Below are 23,004 nucleotides of genomic sequence, written 5' to 3'. Positions count from 1 at the left end.
GACGCTGCAGGATAAGTGATAGGCTATCTGTGCATACCCTAATGAAAGAGAATGTCAAGATGTTTCAGAGTAGCAGCCGTGTTAGTCTGTATTCGCAAAAAGAAAAGGAGTACTTGTGGCACCTTAGAGACTAACAAATTTATGTCAAGATGTTTTCACTTTTGCAGCTGGTGATTTAATTAAGATTAAGTGATGTGGTGTTTTAGATGCTGGAGGCAAAGCAGGCGCTGCTGATGGTGCCACCAGATCAATGCAGAGTGACCCTCAATCCCCTGTATGCCAGGCACTTACCTCAGAAGAGATGCAGCAGGAAAGTACAGCAGTAACAACAAATGCAACCTCACTTGGCGAGGATCTGCACTCAGAGGAGCTAAAAGAGGATGCAGGTATTGGATATAACATGCTAAAGTGCTTCTATTGAGTTGCCATGCAATGAGTCCAATGAATTAGTGCATCAGAGAGCCAGAGCTCTGTGTTCAGTTCAGTCCCCTCCAGACCAGATTAGCAATCAATCAGTCCTGTAAGAATAGTGATTTTTGAGATGTACATTTTACTGAGGGACACACAAAGCCAGGAGTATTGGGATGAGTTGCGCACATAAACAATGACACATGCCATGTTGGTATTAGGAGAGTTCTTCCCTATACCAAGTTACTACAACGAACAGGCCTGTATCAATAGTACAGATAAACACAAATCAAGTTCGCTCCATCTAAATACCGATATATTTTGACCCAGCTCAGAATACAAACCCGGATTTGGACCTGGTTAAGTCTGCTTTGCACTGTTCTAGCACTGAAAAGCTGATGTAAAGCTTACCTAAGTGGCTGGCTGAGGATACCTTTTGGGTTAGGGGAATCTTTCATTGGCATAATTCTACCTGAATTTTGACATTTCTTAAATATCAAGTGTGTAACTTTGCCAACATAATATTCTTTTAACATAGTGTTTTATATATAGTTTCCTAGGCTTTTATAAAAAACAAAATGAAAAAAAAAAAACAAACCAGAAATTTCATCCTGCAGAACCATAACAACTAGGGTAACCAGATGTCCCGATTTTATAGGGACAATCTCGATTTTTGGGACTTTTTCTTATATAGGCTCCTACTACCTCCACCTCCTGTCCTGATTTTTTACACTTGCTGTCTGGTCACCCTAATAACAACTCAGTAGGGTTAAAACCTTTAGAGCCACCACACAGACCTTGGCCACTTGAGCTAACAGAGTAACTGGTAGCAGTAGGTTGTCATCTCTATGTGGGTCAACCACTAGAAGGAGACAAGGTGCACACTTTGCCAGTGGATTGCACAGTTAGTTGATGACAGGAGAAGAACGTTGATTTTCAGGAATCCTGTGTTCTATTCCTGGTCCTGAGGAGAGTGGTTATAGACCCTTCTGCCTGTGTCTCTTCCAGGCTGCCCCATTCCCAGTCTCCTGCCAAATCCTAGGCTCCTCAGCCCACTTCCCATACCAGGCCTCTCATTGCAGACCCTCACCCACCGCTTCCCTTGGCTCCTTATCCCAGTCCCTCCACTGCCCCCTTTCCCCAGCCCCTCTCCTTTACCCCACTGCAGCTCTAAATACAACTCCATCCCCCTTACATCTCCCTGTTGATTTGATCAGAATTTGTTTTACTTCTGTTGTCTAAGCATTGCTCTGAAAGGTTTTCCATTTCTGTCTTTTATACATTCCCAGCTCTCTCTTCCTCTCTGATCTATTCTCCAGGATCACTGTTTTGCGTTTTTCATGACATATCAGATTGTTCCTCTGGTGCTTGTGGTAACTCCACTCCCACACAAATTGTTTCCCCTCAGGTATTTCATCCCTTCTCCTACTTGCCCACAGCAGACAACAGATGATTTTTGTGCTATTGTATCAACCCATTTCTTTAAACCTAGCTTATCTTCTCTATTTCAACACGGTGTCTTATTTCATCATGAATGGTCCCAAAACAGATTTGTTATTCATGGGGCATCTAATATTTGTGCTTTCCCCCTTCTGTGCATCTTAGAATGAAAGCTAAACAAACAAAGAGTCAAAACACTCTAGCCTTGCATATAGTTGGCTTATATTAACTCACACTCTTATTGCTGTTCCTTCCCCTCCTCCCCCCCGTGGCCGTTCCTACTGTGTATTTTATCCACTGATGTGTCTTCTCTTGAATGAGACTGCATGCTTGGTAGGGTAGGAACTGTCCATTTCTCTGTGTTTGAACAGTGCCTAGTACAAAGGAGTCTCAGTCCTAATTGGGGTCCTCCAGGCACTACTGTGATTAATAATAAACTTCCTCTATTGGACTATGGCGTCTGTGCATCTGTTTCTCATCACTGTTTCCTTCACCATTGAAATCCCATTTGCAGAGTCCAGGTTTCTTGAATTGTTTCCATCTCATTTCTGAATTGTGGATGTCGCTATTAATTTCTTTCCAGATCTTCCCTATTTCCAGTGACCCTTACTAATGCCAGTTTTGTTCAGCATCTCTCTGGCCTAACCTTTACTGTCGTCTGCATTTCGTTTTCTTCCCTTGGGGCATGTATCAGTTCTCCAGCCTCAATACACTGAAAGGTGGGATTTAATTTTCCCAGACAGCATACTTTCTATGCAGCAATACCCACTCCTGTTTGTTCTATGTCCTTTTAGCTCCTCTTTACCAACCTCTGGCAAATCCTCCATTCTAGATCCTATCCTGTTTCCACTGAAGTTAGTGACAAAAGGTGCGTATTGAAGAAAGCCTCCTGCATTGGCTTGAATTGGAGTGTTGGACATTCAAGAAATAATATGGTCCACACCTGTCCATGGGTACATATTTCACCATTGTGTGTATTCAATTTTAGGTTATTTAGATAAAGGTCTACTGTGTACATATATATATATAAAGGAATACAGGCCAGCAACATAGGATTTCATTTAAAATTTTTAAACTTGTCTAATTTGCTGGAGTTCAGATGAAAAGTTAAACACAAACAAACAAACCAACCAAAAAAAAAGAAAGAAAGAAAGAAACCCAGACACACACACCCACCCAAATAGCAAAACTTGGAATTTCCATGGTGTATTCTGAATGTTTCTGGGTTTCTAGACGTGGTATTCAGACAGAAATGTGTTCTTCTGGTTTATCAGCTGACAGTTTTTCATGGCAGTATCACCCAAAGGTTCCCAGCCCAGTGGAAAATGGAAAAACTTTGGTTTTGAAAATTATATTCTGGGAATTTTGTCATGGTCTCAAGGCCAGAGTCCAGAATGAGGAATCTTGAGTTCTAGATTCTAGTCCCTCCTCTGCCACTGCCTTGCTTTGCAACATCATAGAATCAGAGAATTCAGGGTTGGAAGGGACCTCAGGAGGTCATCTAGTCCAACCCCCTGCTCAAAGCAGGACCAATACCCAACTAAATCATCCCAGCCAGGGCTTTGTCAAGCCTGACCTTAAAAACTTCTAAGGAAGAAGATTCTATCACCTCCCTAGGTAACCCATTCCAGTGCTTCACCACCCTCCAAGTGAAAAAGTTTTTCCTAATATCCAACCTAAACCTCCCCCACTGCAACTTGAGACCATTACTCCTTGTTCTGTGATCTGCTAACACTGAGAACAGCCTAGATCCATACTCTTTTGAACCCCCTTTCAGGTAGTTGAAAGCAGCTATCAAATCCCCCCTCATTCTTCTCTTCTGCAGACTAAACAATCCCAGTTCCCTCAGGCTCTCCTCATAAATCATGTGCTCCAGCCCCCTGCTCATTTTTGTTGCCCTCCGCTGGCCTCTCCAATTTTTCCACATCCTTCTTGTAGTGTGAGGCCCAAACTGGACACAGTACTCCTGATGAGGCGTCACCAATGCCGAATAGAGGGGAATGATCATGTCCCTCGATCTGCTGGCAATGCTCCTACTTATACAGCCCAAAATGCCATTAGCCTTCTTGGCAACAAGGGCACACTGTTGACTCATATCCAGCTTCTCATCCCTAGGTCCTTTTCTGCAGAACTGCTGCCTGGCCACTTGGTCCCTAGTCTGTAGCAGTGCATGGGATTTTTCCATCCTAAGTGCAGGACTCTGCACTTGTCCTTGTTGAACCTCATCAGTTTTCTTTTGGCCCAGTCCTCTAATGTGTCTAGGTCCCTCTGTATCCTAGCCCTACCCTCCAGCGTATCTACCTTTCCCCCCAACTTAGTGTCATCTGCAAATTTGCTGAGGGCGCAGTCCACACCATCCTCCAGATCATTTATGAAGATATTGAACAAAACAGTTATGGACAGGACAGTTACGTCCTGCTATTGCTAAGCTGCTTGGTGCATAGCTCACACCTAAGCCCCGGCAGGATCCTTTCACTAAGAGTTCCTCTGGTTATCTCATCCGCCAGGCCTAATCTGGTAGGTGTGCTCAGAGCACACCTAACCCACACAAAACATTGCTGTGGTGGTGCTGCCCCCCTCCTTTGTACCCAATAGCTCAGTGGTTAGAACACTCACCCAGGATGCAGGAGGCCCCAGTTCAAGTCACTGCTTCAAATAAGGCAGAGCAGGGATTTGAACCTACTTCTTCCACATCTCAGAGGAATACTCTAACCACAGTCTGTTGGCTATAAAGGGTGGGAGAGGGAATGACCACCACTGCTGTTTTTTGCAAAAAGATAATGTTGGACTTGTCTTAGGCACCTAGCTCCAGGAGCGGGTTCACGACCGTGAATCCCGAGTGGAGTTAGGTGGTAACTACTTTTGGAAGGTGGGGCTAGTTTCAGTGGCTCCTTGCTCATCTTGCTGGCTTTCTGGGCCTCCCATAGTTGCACCTAACTCTCCCCATTTATTGTAGAGGGAGCATGGACACCTAACTTGGGACTGAGGATTCCACTAGGTGGCAGGGCGCCTGGAGTTAGGTCTTGCACTTCTGAGCCTCAAGTGAGCTGTAGCTCACGAAAGCTTATGCTCACATAAATTTGTTAGTCTCTAAGGTGCCACAAGTACTCCTTTTCTTTTTGCGAATACAGACTAACACGGCTGCTACTCTGAAACCAGTCTTCTTTGTGGATCTAGCCCAACTGACTAGCAACACCCTCCCTGTTCTCCCTCTCACAGCTTCCCATCGGCAGCATTCCTGGGTCCCCAGAATTGAAACTCTGTTGTCTTGATCCATTGCATTTCCTGGTTCCTGAATAATACTCAGATTTTCACCCCTTCAGGGATACCTAACATCACTCATGAGTGGCTTCCTTTTGCTCTACTCCAGGTGGCTTAAGTGGTCATCAAATAAAGGATTGTTCTGCTTTTCAAATGCTTAGCATTTGGCCCCTGCTGTATAAATAGCAAATGATCTTTGAGGGCAACCATCACAAAATATCAATTTAAAAAATATATATATATAGAGCGATTGCAATGACTTCCTTGAAAACTGAGGTGATTATTTCCCAAGTGAGGCAACTTTTCTTTCTATCCAGCAAAATTTTGCAAGAGGATCTCTGACTAACACTGCATATTTATTTTCTCCCCCGACTTTCCCAAATGACAAATACTGATTACTACACTTCTAGACACATACATTAATCTGTTTGTCAACAAATTAAATGCTATTATCTTGCCAAGGCTATTGTGTCCGACTGCCTCACTGCTTTGGAGCCTTCTGGTTCCATTCTAAAAGCAAGGATGCAAATTGTTTGGACAGCTGCTGAGTGCTTCAGCACTTACTGACTTCCTTGGAATGGAGTGCACTCAACACCATTCAGGAGGCATTCCGCAGCTTGTAGCGTCAGCTCCTTCGAGATGGCGAAGCTCATCCCATCTGCCCTACATCCCAATGTCTATTCCCCATTCTAGCATTGTTATTGTTATCCAAGGGAAGGTCTTCTTATATCAGGTTGTTTCAATCTTGGTTCCTAATATCATCCCCAAGAAAGACTGAGCCCCCCAGGTATCAGATGGAATAGAGAAGAACTGGGCTGCAAGTTGAAGTCACATTTTAATAGGATTATAATAAAAATTGCCAGGAAATCCTGCAGAAAGCAATCATAGAAAGATCTTTGAGGCTAAATTAAAAGTTAATCATTCCTTACCCTTCATTTGTGTTCCTAGCAAGGAGAAGTGCTCTCATGGTAACTCTAAATCATTGCAGCTGGATTCTACAAGTTAATCAACTGCAGTTCTCAAAAGCGACTATATCCTGCTGTCCTCATTATAGAAAAGAGCATAAGACATTTTTTGGGGGGGGGGGGAGGAAACGAGTAAAGGCCATTTGGCCCTTCAAGGCTCATCAGTTTCCTTAGGAACATAGTATCTAACTGTTTCTTCAGTTACCCTCGTGTGTTTTATTTTTACTTCAACAACCTTGGCTGGTAGGCTATTGCACACGTTCATTATTTTCACCGTGGAAAAATGAATGCCATGAATTCTATTTTCCTGAATCTTCCTGGTATGGCCCCTTGGTTTATCATCATCATCATTAATCTCATGTCTCATTAATTCTACTGCTTCTGATCCTTTTCCTAGCCAAGAAACCTTCAGTGTCCACTGAAGAACTAGAAGATGCCGGCCTGCCAGTAACCGAAGAGACTCCACAAGCCTTACTTATTTCTGAATCCACAGATTCCCCACAGAAACCAATGGAAAGAAACCTAGCACAGCTCCCCAGCCCCCCTTCACTTCCAATTCCACCACCTAAGGCAATCTCCAAAATCAAGAGTGTAACAGGTTAGTCATGTTGTTCAATAAAGTCTTTTCCATCCCATCGACATTGTCCTCTCCTTGTATATCATTTTTCTCCTATATATATTTTGGGCCAGTTACTTAATTGGTGTAAATCAATGTCGTACCATTGATGTGAATGGAGCATTAATGATTTACACCAGCTGAGGACCTTGCCCCTGATCTAGAAGCACTAAGTCTGTGCATGTTGCACATATATCTTACCTGTCCTGATTTGTTTATTGCAGGAGGCTGCAGTAAGTCCACCTGCACTAATCCACCATTTACCAAATCAGCAGCTTGTGTATGACTTGCCACAAGTCGCTAGAAAACACAAGGAAGGTTTAAGAGCTTTTTTCTATACAGAACCACAGTGTGATAACAGTACAGAAGCAGTGAACTCAGCTGTCAACTGCAAAACTCAGGTCAATAGATCCTTCCAAGCTTTCTACCTGAAGGATTTGCTCATTAGGGTAGGTCTAAATTAGAGCTGTGCAAGCTCCTCTAATGACATATGAAAAGTTCACCCAAACTTTCACAACCCACTCCTGCATCTCAGGTTTCACTCTGAATTTCAGGTTCAAACACACTCAGCCTGATTATCTAATGTGCCCCCACAGTGATCTTACACTTTTCACCATTCCAGCAATGCAAAGGAGTTTAAAGTGAGTATAACAGTGATTTATTCCCACTGAAAGGCTCCTTTACACTGCCAGAGTACACCCATAATCAAGCATTTCAAACTGCTAACTGACAACCATTGTTCCTGCAATCATTTGCCTTCCCAACTTACTGGTACGAAAAGAGAGGCCCCATTTGCAGGGTCACCATGAAGCAGAAGATCCTAGAGTGCTGCTCCAATGACTAAGACTGGTTGAAAGTTTTCTCTCTCAACTGTTTTTCAATGGAAAATTGGGTTTTCACCAACATTAGTTTTCTTGCTAAAAGTGTCTGCTTTCCATGGAAAACTTTTTTAAAAACAAAATATAATGGCCAAAACCAAAAAATTGTGTGTTTTCAGCTGAAAACTGAAATATTTCAATTCAAAATGGTGTTTCACGGGAGTTGCAGTTTGGATGCCTTTTGTTTCCATTCTTCTCTATGGGCCAGGCTCTCTGGCCAGACTACAGCTCCCATGATGCACCATGACCCAGGACTCCTATGACTCATCATCCTCTTCCCCTCATCACATGGGAGATATAGTCCTTCCTGAGAGCTCAACTCGTACAGAAGAATGGAAGCATATGGCACCCAAAGTACAACTTCCACGAGGCACTTTGCAACACCATTTGGAATAGAAATGTTGTTTTCCAAAAAAATTCATTTTTAGGTGAAATATATCCATTTTGATATTTCATTTTTGTCTAAATTTTCTTCGGGGAAAAGCTATTTTTCAACCAGCTCTAATAATAGCACACCTTCTTCAGTTCTGCTTCTGGGAATGGGTGGAATTGTAAGCCCACATTGAACAAGTACCATCAGTGGAGTGGAAATGGGGAGAGGGGGAAGAGAATGACATGAGAGAAAAAACAGAGGGGTTGGAAAGCCCTTTATTTTATTTTTTCCCCTAACAGCGTTGGAGGTGCTGATGGTGGAGGAGAGGAGAGGGGAATAAGCAAAGCACTAATTAGTTGCAAAAGGGGATGGGGAATGCAAGATATCATTTTGTAAGATTATTCCCTGAACAGCTCTCATTAGGACAAATGAAGTGCAATTAACAAAAAAAGTGCTCAACATTAACCTCAGCGGCATCCAGGCTGAACTGTCCGCAGTGGGACTCTGGGATCAAGGTAGCATAAAGGTGACAGTAAAGTCCACCAACCCCTCAGCAGCTTGGCTAGACCAGAGTATCCTTCCCTATTGCACAGAGATAGAGTATGAATTAGGAGGTGTTGTGTGGCCCTTCGAGCTGTGATTCAGTGGAGAGTGGAACGATCATAAATATCCATTGTGTGTTTCCACGGTGGCACATAATCAAAATCTCCTTGAGCTCAGATATATGTCTCCTGGTAGCCGAGGCTCTCTGCCCTCTGGGTATGGAGAAGGCATGCTGATCAGTTAAAAGGGAAGGAATTTAGATGCTACTGCTCTGGTACAGAGCCTTATTGCCACTGCTCTGTGGCAGTGTACTTTGCCTACTAGACAATCCAGTAGATGCTCCTATGCTTTAAAGTGTTCCAGGTTTGAGGAAGTAGATCACCTATGTGGATTTGATTCACTCTTTCAGCTGTAAGAGCACATGCATACAGAGAGAAGAAGGATTGCCCTGTTGTTAGAGCATTGGCATGGGAGACATGGGTTTGATTCCCTGCTCTAACACAGACTTTGTGTGATCCTTCCCAAGTCACTTAGCCTCTTTGTGCCTCCATTTCCCATCTGTAAAATGTAGCACCGTCTTCCCTCAGCACGGGGAGGGAAGTGTTATGAGGATAAATACAATAAAGACTGCAAGGTGCTCATATATCAGTGCCAGAGATAGCATACATTTTGTCTCTTTAAATTACACACCAGGGGCCTGATTTACAATGTGAGGTGTCCACTTGTGTGTGCGTGCGTGCGCACACACACACGCAAACATCTCTGTGAGCACTAGACCAATGGTAACAGCTGCACATGCACAAGTGTTGTGTTTTGAAGGTGCAACACGCATTTCCTGGGTGCAAATGCTTGCACCTGCCAGTACTGGAGTTTTAAAAGTGCACCCCATAATTTGTGTGCCTGCAAAGGGCAAGCCCATGAGCATTCTTTCCCACATATGTACTCTGGGTAGAAACCCAACTCAAAGTTTAGCTCAGAATGCCATAGGATTTCACCAGGTATCAGAGTTTTTGTATATTGTTATGTTGCATGTTAGTAACTAACCACATATTTCAAACAATCAGTTTGCACTAACTTATTTGGGGTTTCATTTTACACTCTTGATTTTCTATCTAATACACCGGACCCTCACTAAAACGCGCATCTATATAGCACGAATTTGCATATAACATGGTCGCGGCCATGGATCCTAAATTTAATTAATTTAATTGCAATTCATTTTAACATGGTATCGCACATGGATCCCAAATCCCGCGTTCTAGCGAGGGTCTGGTGTAATTTGTACTATAATTCAATACTTTAGTAATTTTGTTTATTATTTTTAATTTGAAACTTGAAAAATATTTGATCTTTAAAAAAATAATTTACTCAAATATATGTCCAGTGGACAAAATTCTGCCCTGGGTTACATCATTGACTTTGTGGGTTGTGCCAGATTTTCACCAGTGTCCTTGAAAGCAGGGTTTGGGTACCTGTAGGGAGACCTACAGCACAATTGTCCTGGAAGGAAATATTTTGATAACCTATGTTTATTATTATCCTTAAAGTGCTAGATCTCTTTTTGAACATCTCCTGTTTTCTCTTGCAAGTAACTGGGCTAACCAAGAGCCAACTCTTGAAATCCTTGCACAGAAATGTCAGGATATCACTGATAGCAGTGGGAGTTTTGGCTGGATAAGGGCAACAGAATTTACCTCACAGAAAATTAGAATGGTAAGGAGGGCCTGTAGAAAGAAAAAGGTGGGTGAGGGAATATCTATTATTGGATCAGCTTCTGTTGGTGAAGGAGACAAGCTTTCAAGCTACACAGGTCATACCTGAAGAAGAGCTCTGTGCAGGTTGGAGGTCTCTCTTTCACCAACAGAAGTTGGTCCAGTAAAAGATAGTACCTCACCCAGCTTGTGTCTCTAATATCCTGGAACCAACACAGCTACAACACTGCAATGAAAAAGAGTATGTGTCAGTTTAAATTCTTATTATCAACACTAGGTGGCAACAAGGGAAAAGGAATAGCCTTCTACATAGTCCAACCAAAAAGATCTCCAGCATTGGTGTCTCTCCAGTGTAGAAAGTACCACAACCCCGTACAGATATGTGGCCAGCAAAGTGCAATGAAAAGAATAAGAGAACTGCAAAAGAGAAAACATGAAGCAACATCTTTCTCAAACAAGGCTATTACCCCAGCACCCCTCATGCAGTCTTAACCGGGGGGGGGGAAGATATCAGAGGCACAGCAATAGAAGAGGCAGGTGTTTGTTGCACTGGAGTGATAGATATGAGTGATGGGATGGAATTGGAGAGGAGAATGTCAGGGATGGGCTGTTCAGAAAAGAGAAGAATCACCTCAGCCCAGAACTTAAAAGGAGTTACAAAGAAAGATTTCCAAGCTGCATTAGGGGTTTGGATGCCCAGTTCCCACTAAAAATCAATCCAAATCCCCTAGGTGGCTTCAAGAAAAATCTCAGTTTTTGGGTACAAAAAGCATCAGTTAAACATCCCCCCACTCCTCTTCCCACTCCTTGGTACTCAACCCCACCCTGTTCTTACCTGAAATACTTTTGGAACACATCAGCTCTGGCAAGTTTGGCTGAACTAGCTAATATCACCATATCTCACAAGCTCTGGTGTTTCCCTATATGGGGTGAGACGGTGGGGTCCATTATGGGGAAGGGGGAGAAGGGCAGAGAATGGATCCTGGCACATTTTGACCTCAGCAAAGACCAGACTGTGTAAATTTTAAGTCAATCATCTAGAGCTCAGCAGAGAAAGTGCAAGATTGGAAAGCCTGGATGGTAGCCATCAGGGTTTATTAGGGATCAGGGAGAGGGGGTTTGGGAGTAGTGTTCCCTCTAATTTTTATGTCCATGTGCGGAATGAATGTTATGGGTGCAGGAAGGGGCTCACGGCTGGAGCAGAGGGTTGGGTGCGGGGGGTGAGGGATCTGGCTGGGGGTGAAGGCTCTGGGGTGGTGCCAGGGATAAGAGGTTTGGGGTGCAGAAGGGGGCTCAGGGCTGGAGCAGAGGGTTGGGGTGTGAGGACTCCAGCTGGGGATGCAGGGTCTGGGGTGGGGCCAGGAATGCAGGCTGCCCCAGGGCTGCGGCAGGGAGAGACGACTCCCCCCAACCCTCTTTTGCCACAGCAGCTTGGGGCCGAGGGAGAGGCTCCTGGCCATGGCAGCTCTGGCTGGGGGAGGGGTGCCTATCCACCAGCATGGCAGCTCCTGTGGGGTTGGGCTGGGCCAGACCAGATCAGGGGAGAGGCACTTCTCCCCACCTGTGTGGCCCTTTATAGGCTACTGCATGGCCGCACAGCTTAGAGGGAACTTAGGTTGGGAGTCAGGCATGGATTGGTGAGTTTGGGCAGAAAGAAAGAAGAATCCAATTGGGAGAGGGGAGATTATTCATTTTTCCAGGCTAAATCTTTGCAGTATCCGTCCTTTGGCTTCAGATTGTTTGAATATATAAGTCTCACCACACAAGCCACATCCCTACTATGCAATGGCACAACAATGACACCATTTTTATCTGTCCAGTATGTAGAATCAACCTCAACCCAGGCTCCGTGTGCCACAATGAAAGGCTCAGTGTGACTTTTTATCACTTTATTTTCAGCAGCAGGATGCGAAGTAGATGAGCCAGCAGGGAAATCCCCTCCTTCCACTATCCTGAAGAATTATGTCATTGTTGGTTCCTCCCAAATCTCAGGACAAGCTGCCCTCTTCCATCCACCAGGCCAGAAAGGTTCTGATCCCCATGTCAGAGGCCAGGTACCAACGCCAACCGGTTCCCCTCATCCAGCTGCTGTCCACCTGCCTTTACCTCCCAGCAGAGTCATTGAGGAGCTCCACAGGGCTCTGGCCACTAAACATCGGCAGGATAGGTAAGTATAGCACATAGAGACATAGTGAATATGAGGAAACAGTATCCTTTCAATAAAAGTATTTTTCATAATACAAATTCCCAGAAAGAAAATAGTTTTGCCTGTCGTTAACACTCCACCCATTTAGTCTGATTAAAATCAGGTTGGTTCTGTCCGCACACTGCTTGGTGGCTCTAGTTCCGGCAGCAATCCATGGTTAAAATGGACATGTCAGCTGTTACTTTATAATATGCTACTTTTATGACAGGGAAGCTACTGCAACATGGAAATAAGGGATCAAAGAGGTGGAATCATTTGCTAATCCTCAGCCCCAGTGTAAGAGGTGGCTCATCACAGAAGCAGGATATCAAAATTAAATAAATTCAGACAGTGAAGTCCTCCTGAAAGAACTGCACCCTTTCAGACCACACACACACACACACATACCACTTTCATCCTGTTGGAGAGGAACTGATGTGAGGTCAAATGTTCAAAACTGTACAACGATGCATGACTACTCTGCAGGCAAAATCCCAAGGCTGCATGCACAAACCAGGCAATTGCACCCACAAATGGCCAGTTCTGATCACTGGTGTGCAAAATTATCTGATCTGAAAAATTAACTGATTTTGCTGGAAACAGCCCTGGCCTTCTCTAGCCTCCTGAAGCTTTCCTGATCATAGCTTTGCTGTAAGCCCATGGCTTTTCTGAATTGTTCCTCAGCCGTGCTCTCCCCAAGTCCTCCTGATCTCTTCCGTCTGTCCCCTTTATTAATTGATGCTATAACTTTATAAGCATAAACAGATCTACCAATGAGATGATCCTCTTCCCAATTAAAGACGTGAACCAACACAAGGAAAGGGGTCGGTTTCCCCATCTGCAAAGTGAATTTAAGAATAACCTACCCCAGAAGATTAACTGGTTACTGCTTACTGTAGCCCTGTGAAGATGCTATACAAGTGCTCAGTATTATTACTTTAGTGTGTGACTCTTGGCTTCTACATGAGCATATATGGTACCTTGCTTTGCAATACACATGGCTACATAGGAGTGTGTTGGGTACATTGTCTGGTTTTCATTAGAAACCCTCCACTGCAGCAGTAGAGAAAGACAAAGGTAATTCCAAAGCTATATGGTTGGTAACATTTCTCAATGCCACAACAATCTTTCTCACAGGAAACGGATTAATACAGTGCCCTTTCCAGGCCCTGTTAAATCCTTGTCAGGATCACAAACTTTTAGAAGGACAATTCTTCATACAATGTATGTTTTACATTAGAAGCACATGCTGTGTTCTTTAAAAAGGTCAGCATAGTACAGCACACAACTATACATCAAAAAACACATTAATTATTCCCCTCCTGTACCGTATTCTTGTGACAACAATTGAATAGTGGAATAGCCCCAGACATTCTCATGGCGATTCTGAGAATGCAGTCCAATGATGTCCCTTGTACATCACACAGAGGACATGATGCCTGTGTTCATCTAATGCTAGGTTTTTACTATGGCTTTAAAATGGACTTGTCTGACAATCCAATTGTGTGCCTTCCATCCACAGCTTTCATGGCAGAGAAAGCAAAGGGTCTCCCAAAAAAAGAGTGGATGTCCGTCCATCCAGAACATCTAGCATCGAGGGCAACAAAGAAAAGGAGAATGCACTGAGCCACAGTAATGAGCTGGAGCACAAGCGGAACTCAGTCAAAGAGTCAGATGAAAACAAAGAAAACCTGATTATGAACTCAGAACTCAAGGACAACTTGGTTTTCTATCAGGATGAAGAGGTGTTGAATGACTCCATCATTTCTGGTAAGGAAAGTTAATTTAATATCCTTATGAAAATATACCACTTCAATAGACAGGAATGGTCCATGAAGTGGGCTGTAGCCCACAAAAGCTTATGCTCTAATAAATTTGTTAGTCTCTAAGGTGCCACAAGTATTCCTGTCCTTTTTGCGGATACAGACTAACACGGCTGCTACTCTAAACCTGTCAAAATACATCAGTGTATGAGTGTGAAAATGCACTGTTATAGCACATTTTTTGTGCATGGATTCTCAGTGAATAGATAGTGCTAAAGTTATGCCTGAACGATGCGGTTTGTGCTCATGTCTCTCTTGGTAACTACAGCATACCAAAAATGGCATTCAGAGATATATAGATAATTTAAAAAAAAAAAAAAGGAGGACTTGTGTCACCTTAGAGACGAACAAATTTATTTGAGCATAAGCTTTCGTGAGCCACAGCTCACTTCATCGGATGCATTCAGTGGAAAATACAGTGGGGAGATTTATATACATAGAGAACATGAAACAATGGGTGTTACCATACACACTGTAACAAGAGTAATCAGGTAAGTGAGCTATTACCAGCAAGAGAGCAGGGGGAAAAAACCTTTTGTAGTGATAATCCAGGTGGACTATTTCCAGCAGTTGACAAGAACGTCTGAGGAACAGTGGGGGAGGGGAATAAACATGGGGAAATAGTTTTACTTTGTGTAATGACCCATCCACTCCCAGTCTTTATTCAAGCCTAAGTTAATTGTATCCAGTTTGCAAATTAATTCCAATTCAGCAGTCTCTCATTGGAGTCTGTTTTTGAAGTTTTTTTGTTGAAGAATTGCCACTTTTAGGTCTGTAATCGAGTGACCAAAGAGATTGAAGTGTTCTCCGACTGCTTTTTGAATGTTATAATTCTTGACGTCTGATTTGTGTCCATTTATTCTTTTACGTAGAGACTGTCCAGTTTGGCCCATGTACATGGCAGAGGGGCATTCCTGGCACATGATGGCATATATCACATTGGTAGATGTGCAGATGAACGAGCCTCTGATAGTGTGTCTGATGTGATTAGGCCCTATGATGGTGTCTCCTGAATAGATATGTGGACACAGTTGGCAATGGGCTTTGTTGCAAGGATAGGTTCCTGGGTTAGTGGAACTTGTTCAGTTCAGCAAGACCACGTTCTATTTTAAATGAGTTTCAGTAGATTGGAACGGGACAAGCTTAGAGAGAGCCCACTGCAAAAGTAACTAGTGTAGCAGTGCAGTGTAGCAGATTGAGAAGGAATTTAAAAAGGAAATGTATCTAATGATAAGTATAGAACTCAGAGTCAGGGTTCTGATCCTAGCTCTGCTGCTGACTCTGGTACCTTATTGAAGTGTTATTGTAGCCATGTTGGTCCCAGGATTTTAGAGAGAAAAGATTGGTGAGGTAATATCTTTTGGTTTTTGGTCTAATCAAAGATATTACCTCACCCACTTTGTCTCTGTTGTATCTTATGTTAGCTAGTAATAAAACACAAAGTGATAAGGTAGAAGAGAAAATAAAAGATAAATCTTTTGCAGGATTTCCCTGCATTTAAGTTAGAATTCTCTTTTTTAAAAAAAACCAAACAAATGAAATCTCCAGATAACATTTTTCCACATCTCCCAGGGAATATCTATTGTCTCTGATTATAAGAAATCCACTGAGTTTGGTGTAAATCCTTGTACATTAATGTGTCTAACACAGACCATGCAGTCCTCCTATAAACACAAATAAAAGTGTTTATTCTGCCATTGAAGATGTGTGTCATATATTTATTTAATTAGACATTGCTAGTGTGTTCCATTGCATCTTAGAATACAGGGCTATGGGCCAGATCCTCAGCTGGTGTGAAATGATGCAATCCCATTGACCTTAAAGCCTGACTCTTTACAAAGGGATCCAAGCCTTTAACTGTATAGAGAGAAATTTCAGCTAGTCCTGAATGACCTCATGAGATGGGGGAAAAGCACCAAACGAGCCCTGATCCCACCTGTAAGGGAACAGCATAAGGACGGTGGGAGTTACAGCATTGCCCACAGTTGTATACACCCCAAAGATCATGGGAAGGGGTTATTGTTCTACTTTCTGCACCAGCTACCACTTCAGCCACTGGTTGGGGGGAATGATACTGCACCTGCAGAAAGGGTGTTAGATCTGCTCCCACTGCTGCCGGATGTAATTCTGCCTGCGCACTGCTGTGTAGATAGAATACTCCACGTGGTGCCGCGCCCCTCTGCATCCACCTGCCCTGTGGCTGTGCTCAAAGAGCCATGACAGAGCCCAAAGGGTTTGGTTTAGTAATCAGAGCAGGTCATGCCTGAGGCATGTTTCCAGTCTGGACACTTACTCGTGTGACTTCAGGCAACTGACTTTGCCACTTTGGGCCTTATTTTACCAGGTTTAAAACAGTTAAACAAATACTTAACATTGCACATGTGTGCTGTGAGGAGTCATTAATTTATATTTGCAAAACACTTTGAGATTACTTTGAGTGAAAGAGTCAGCATATTATTATAGTGTGTCTGCAGTCAGATTCCGGTTGGGAAGGGTTGGTTTGATCACAGTTTCAGAAAGCTCTAATTTTGCCACTGTCAGGGACTCACGGTGTGATCTTAGGCAAGTCATTCACCTTTTCTCTGCCTCAGTTTCCCTACCTGTATGCCAGGGATAATGCTGTTCACCCTCCTTTATAAAGCACTTGGAGATCAGCAAGTGAGTAGTGTCCTAAAAGACACATCCTAAAGGTGAACCTGTTATTTACAGGTAGCAGATTTACTGGGGCATGCCAACGTGTACAGCACCCCTTTACAAACTAGCCTTCATTCACATCTCAAATGCCAGGCAAAAATGACCTAAAAATCTAACTTCAGTCTTCTTTAAAAATTGGATGACTTTTTGTAAAAGGAGAGATCAAGTTTTAAAATAAACAGGCTCCCTTATGATTTTTACCACACACTATAAATTCAGTATAATACTCCAAGACAAGTAGATACACAAATTTATCTGTACTTCTTGTGTAGCCAGACAACAGTTCACCTTCTGTCTTAAGGGGACTATTCCACACTGATTGTGCACTCAAAACTCCCATCAAACTTAAGTTCTGGGTAGGACATTAACTATACTTAATGAGTGTATTAACAAGCATGTCAAATGGAAGACACGGAAGGTAATTGTCCTGCTCTGCTGTGCACTGGTAAGACTTCAGCAGAAGTTTTCTGTCCAGTTTTGGGCACTGCACTTTAAGAAAAATGTGGATAAAATGGAGAAAGTCCAGAAAAGAGCAATAAAAATGATAAAAGGTCTAGAAAATCTGACAGATGAGGAAAGATTACAAAAGCAGGGCATGTTTAATCTTGAAAAAAGAAGACTGAGGGAAGACCTGATAACAGTCATCAAATACGTTAAGGGCTATCATAAATAGGATGGTGATCAATTGTTCTCCATGTTCAGTAAAAGTAGGACAAAAAGTAAAGGCCTAAATCTACAGCAAGGGAGATTTAGGTTAGATATTGGGAAAACCTCTCTCACTGTATGAACTGTCCAGTCTGAATCTGGTTGATGATCTAAAAATCTGACATAAACTTGATACCAAGGGGGCAAACCCAATTGTGAGTTTGAAAAACTGACACCTACCAATGCTCTAGGTTGGAGTTGTTGTGTGTGTGTGTGTGTGGGGAGGGGGGCTATCACATCTGTTAAGCTTTTCACTTGTGGGTAGGTTCTTTTATTGGTATTTTTAAAATAAGGTAAAATCATTACAGAGAAAACCTAAGAATAAATGTGCTTGCTTAGAAACAGCTGTGTAGAAACTTGTACACTGCGGGCAATGGTCTGTGCATAGCCCTTGGAGAGAAAGCACAGCACAGGTACAGGCCTTTAGGCCGATTGGTTGGCTGGAGATATTATAGTGTAAGGCAGGGAGCAGACTTAAAACCCCCAAGTCGAAAAATGTGGGACAAGGGCCCCTACCCCAAGACAGGTGATGGCAGAAGACCCGAGACCTGACTGGGAACTCCTGGAGTGGACCCTGGAGAGGGGCATACAGATGCAGTTACCCTGAAACTGCGACACCTGTCACTAGAGGTTTTTAGGAACGGGTTGACAAACACCTGCCAGGGATGATCTAGGTTTAGTTGGTCCTGCCTCAGCTCAGGGGGATGGACTATACGACCTCTCGAGGTCCCTTCCAGTCCTACATTTCTGTGACTCTATACAAGGAAGGTATGCAGTATAATGGCCATATGTTACAGTAAACTTGTTACAGGATTGCTCATTATAGAAAGAGATTCTGAAAAGAGAAGCTCTACTCAAACCAATGAAACGGGTGAGCCAGACAGAAACTGCTGTGCTTTTCTTCTAGCAACTCAACCTCAAGCAACCTGGGGATTTCCCATCTGTGACTCTCATTCTACATTTTACTGTCGGTTAAAAAAAAAAAGTACAGTGAAAGATGTTGGGTTTTCTACTCTGCAAGCAGTTTAAATATAGAAACCTTATTATCATATACCTTCCAGCTAGCATTGCAAGATGCTTTAATCAGTCAAGGAGCCAATTTCAACCCTTCACTAAGCCCACTGAAGTCATGGAGTTACACCAAAGATGCATTTGACCCCAAGGCATTCTCTCAGAGTGAAAGGTTATTTCAAATGCCGCTGGAGATGACAGCCTCAGGAGAGAGTACAGTACATTCAAGAGTAGTGAAATACTACTCAGAACAGTTGCTGCACCTTTCCTTACGGGAATTCGTCTTGTAAACATCACCAACAATATTTCAGGCCAGATTTTCCTGCATTTGCATGTTTTGCAGTTACCACAGTAGATCATGCCATTGTGAGAAATATGCACACCTCCCACTGCCAAAATATATTAGCAAATTACCACCATTGCACAGATCATTCTGAAAATCTGACCCTATTTTTCATTCTTTGAAGTCTCTCCATAGGGGAAACCCTGAATACAGGGTTGCAATTGTATGTACACCATGCCAAACAAAATTTTACCGTGGCACTACAACAACTTAATGGGGTAGATTTGTCAATAATGGCTCATATCTTGTGACCCATATGTACTCTACAGGCTGCCTATTCCTGGTTCTCCATCTTTTGACTTGTGTTTGTTCAAAATGGAGTGCAATGTTCAAAAAAGTTTAATGTGCATATTCGGAAACCTGCAAATTTGGGCCACTGGCATCTCACAAATAATAACCACACTTAACTTAGAACTATTGCATGTGTGAGAGGCTAACAAAGTTATCCATGCGGGACTGTCAGTCCTGGACATTAAGAATGGGATTTTCAAAAGCGTTCAGCATCAGTCTGATTCTGTTCACACTGAACCAAAGGGAAAAAATTCCCATTGATTTCAAGGGGGAACAAAGCTCAGCATTTTTCCAAATTCCTCTGCTGTCCACAGAATGGCATAGGAAACATCAGCAAACGTGTCCCACAACTCCTCACCAGCTGCACCTTAAAACCCTGTTGTGGAGATATCATACAAGGGTAAGACTAAAGTGCAGTCTGAAAAGCCAATTCATTCTTTGGCTTCTTTGCTAAGACTGTTCGCAAGGGTGCCAATGAGTGCTATTGTTTTTTTATACTCTGTCAGCTGACCGCTGGGTTGAGACCATCTGTAGTACATCTTTCAGCAACTACCAACCGGCCTGGATTTGAGCTGGTAACCCAGAGAGGAAATGATCTCTGTCCCAGCCATTCCCCTAAACTGCCTAGTCCTACTACAAAGTGCTCCAGGATGTAGCTTTGCTTTGGGACATGGGATGGCTCAGAGGACTGCTGATGTACACCCCCTTTGACTCCTAGATTAGTGGTTTGAACCTTGCCTCAGCTGATAGTTACCAAGAGTCATAGCTCTCTGAGAGCACTATCCTGGTCTAGAATAGTAGAAATGAGATGATAATTTCAAGCATTTCCGAATGGGCCATTATCTACAGCTGTGTGGGCAATCTCAGCCCTAGCACCACTTTTATTAATAAGTACAAAGCTGCCTGTCCCATACAGGTGCAGATTTCACAGCCATACCTTAGGTTTGATCCGCTGGTGCCCACTCCTTCCTAGCCCATTTCTGAGCTTAAAAATAAATAAATAAATAAATGGGCAGGAATTTCAAGCTCTCCTTCTGACATTTTTTCATTTCAATGCGTGTCCCAGGTACCTTGCCAAGAAAATGCAAGAAAGAGCTGCTGGCAGTAAAGCTACGGAACAGGCCAAGCAAGCAGGAACTGGAAGACAGGAATATTTTCCCAAGGAGGACGGATGAGGAACGACAGGAAATCCGGCAGCAAATTGAAATGAAACTCTCAAAGTAAGTCAGTTTAAGAGACAGAAGGGGACAATCTTTATAGTGAAGTCTCCTCTGTACTTAACCTCACTATACACATGTCCCTTAGCCCATTTCCCATGGAGAGTCATGCAGAAAAGGACCACATCAACAGCAGCCTTGACTTCAGAGCCATGCTTTGCTTTTGATCTCTGAGCTCACACACTTCGTGTTGTGGGCTGGTCACTTGATCTCCTCCTTGAATAAGGCTATTCCAGCCTAAAATAAAAAGCAAAACTCAATGCAGTGAGTTGGATCTTAGGCCTGGAATTTATGCTTGCACCTCTCTTTGAAATCAATTGATTGTTCTAGCTCCTTTCAATTAACCACCAAACTTTTTAGCTTTGTCCATACTTGCCTTTATCCTTAATTGCAGCCATCAGTGTATCAGCAAACCCCCATTATAGGCCGTGAAAACTGCAATGTGCACTGGTGGGGGTTAACTGATCCTGTTTCAAGTAAGGGTCAGCTTCAGCAGGGCTTTCTTTGCCAGGGCTAGAGATTTGCAGAGGTGCAACTCCACAGATGGCTGAAATCTGGGCTGATTGCAAGGGTAGGAAAGTCCTGGTTTTTTTGAGTAAATGGCTTACAAACACTTAACCAGGGCATGAGGGCTCAGCTGTATAGGAGAAACCTGTATTGCAGTTAGATAGTGTAAGCAAAGATTTACAGAAACCATTAGATTCAAATTGCATTGGTTTAAAAAGAAATAGCTAAATTTAGATAATTTGCAAACCTGAATGTTTTAGTTGTGACAAATTAGATTGTTAAATAATCTGTGCTGTGCGCTCCCATGCTGGAATAGGCAGTTCTGAATGGCTGCCAAAATGGTTGAAATCCAACTGTGAAAGCTGAACAGGAGTTCATGCTGGAGGCTTTTTAAATATTAATAATTGGAATCTGCTTTTTCAAGAAACAGTTGCTGTTATTCAAGCAAGAACTGGGCCAGCTCTTCAGTCTGTACATTTAATAAACTTTTGTTTTAGAGGATTGGGAATGAGATTGATGGATCAGAGTGCAATTCCTAATGGACAGGTGTCTACACCATAAAACACACCATCATGTTTGGCCCCTCTGCTGGCAATCTCAGCTGAAAAAAGACCACTGTTTGAACATTAAGAATAAAATATCTCAAAGTACTTTATAAATGTTAGTTAAGCTTCATAGTACCCCGGGATGCTGATAATGGATACAGAGGATTCATTTTACTTTGTCTTTGTTTATTATCTTTGTTTAATATTTGTATTATAGTAGCACTTAGAAGTCAACAGATAATGGGACCTGGGATAATGGGATACTGGGCACTGCACAAACACAGAGTGAAACACAGACAATGGATTTAACATGCAGGTAGAGTGAACGATGTGATGGTTGACAATCACCATGTTCAGGGCTTTGGAGCTGTGCTCTGGCTCCGCTCCAACTCCAGGCAAAAACCTGCAGCTCCACTGCTCTGGAGCTGCTCCGTGCTCTAGCTCTGGGCTCTGTTCCAAAGCCCTGACCACGTTAGCGCCAAGATGTGAAGCCATCTTTGGGAGCAGATAATGGGGGACGTTCCAGCATATATAACTGTCCTGACAACAGCTTAGGACAGAAAGTGAAGAATACATGGGCCTGATCCTGTAAGCCCTGCACATGTGAAACGTCCATTTGCCTTCCTGAGCTATTGGAAGTGTAGGTGCATTTTAGGCAGGCAGAAATCCCTGAGTTGCAATTTGGCCAAGCTACTGGGCTTAACAGTCTTATTGGCTTCTGCAAAATTACGATGTGATCTGTAAAAGGCGGTCAGGAGCCTGATTTTACAACTCATCTGAAACACTTGGAAAAGTGCCTCCTGATGCTAGACTGGGACATTTGTACAGTCTTCACCTCAGCGTGAAGGGTGTCATCTAGTGAATCTCCAACATCTCTTCCTGCTGCAACACTTGGGTGCTCCTTGGAGGTCTGTCTAACTACCAGCTCAGCCTGACCCTACTTCGCTTGTGAGAGCTAGCAGAATCTCAGCACAACATAGGATGGCTACAGGCCATTCCTCTTTCTTTGTGGGTACCATTTAGCCACTTTGTGGTGGAAAAGGAAAATAAGGTTAAGAAATTATGCCTGAAATTAGTGTCAATATAAGGACTTACAAAATAAGTGTCTACCAGAGAAGCATAATGCATGATCATGACTGGAAGTTGTGAAAGGCAAGGTTTGGTGTACAAATATAAAGAAGACAGACAGCTGATGGGGAGCAGCCTATGATGTAAATTATTAATCTGGTAGGTAATGTCTACAGATGGCTGAAAGGACATGCTTATTTAGTGTAACTGAAGACATGCTTTCATTTATCTCCTCCTTATTCCCAGAACTCATCAGGCTGAGTGCCACTCATGAAACAGAAGGTGCAGAGATTGCTAGAATAGCGTGCCATGCAAAACAGATCGGAGCTGGTCCCCTGCATAATTTCTGAGCAGATATGAACACTGGGACAGCTTGCTCTTTGTTCATCAACCAGAATAGAGCATGACGATGCAAACAA

At 43.0% G+C, this 23,004-nt stretch overlaps 1 protein-coding gene across 5 annotated transcripts in view; it reads left to right on the top strand.

Moving 5' to 3' along the window:
* PHACTR3 (phosphatase and actin regulator 3) overlaps positions 1 to 23,004 on the top strand; it is a 148,822-nt gene that overhangs the window by 84,803 nt on the left and 41,015 nt on the right. For 3 of the 5 annotated variants that reach the window (XM_038370537.2, XM_043496094.1, XM_043496093.1), the window contains 5 exons: positions 207 to 386; positions 6,472 to 6,672; positions 12,096 to 12,363; positions 13,904 to 14,151; positions 20,315 to 20,468. In XM_038370537.2, the coding sequence (XP_038226465.1) occupies positions 207 to 386; positions 6,472 to 6,672; positions 12,096 to 12,363; positions 13,904 to 14,151; positions 20,315 to 20,468 (1,051 nt within the window). The remainder of the gene's footprint in view (positions 1 to 206; positions 387 to 6,471; positions 6,673 to 12,095; positions 12,364 to 13,903; positions 14,152 to 20,314; positions 20,469 to 23,004) is intronic. The other 2 variants (XM_038370539.2, XM_043496092.1) reach the window with 2 other exon arrangements.

This window comes from Dermochelys coriacea, chromosome 13 (assembly GCF_009764565.3).
Source record: "Dermochelys coriacea isolate rDerCor1 chromosome 13, rDerCor1.pri.v4, whole genome shotgun sequence".
Taxonomy (NCBI): Eukaryota; Metazoa; Chordata; order Testudines; family Dermochelyidae; genus Dermochelys; species Dermochelys coriacea.
This window is presented reverse-complemented; position numbering and strand designations above follow the sequence as displayed.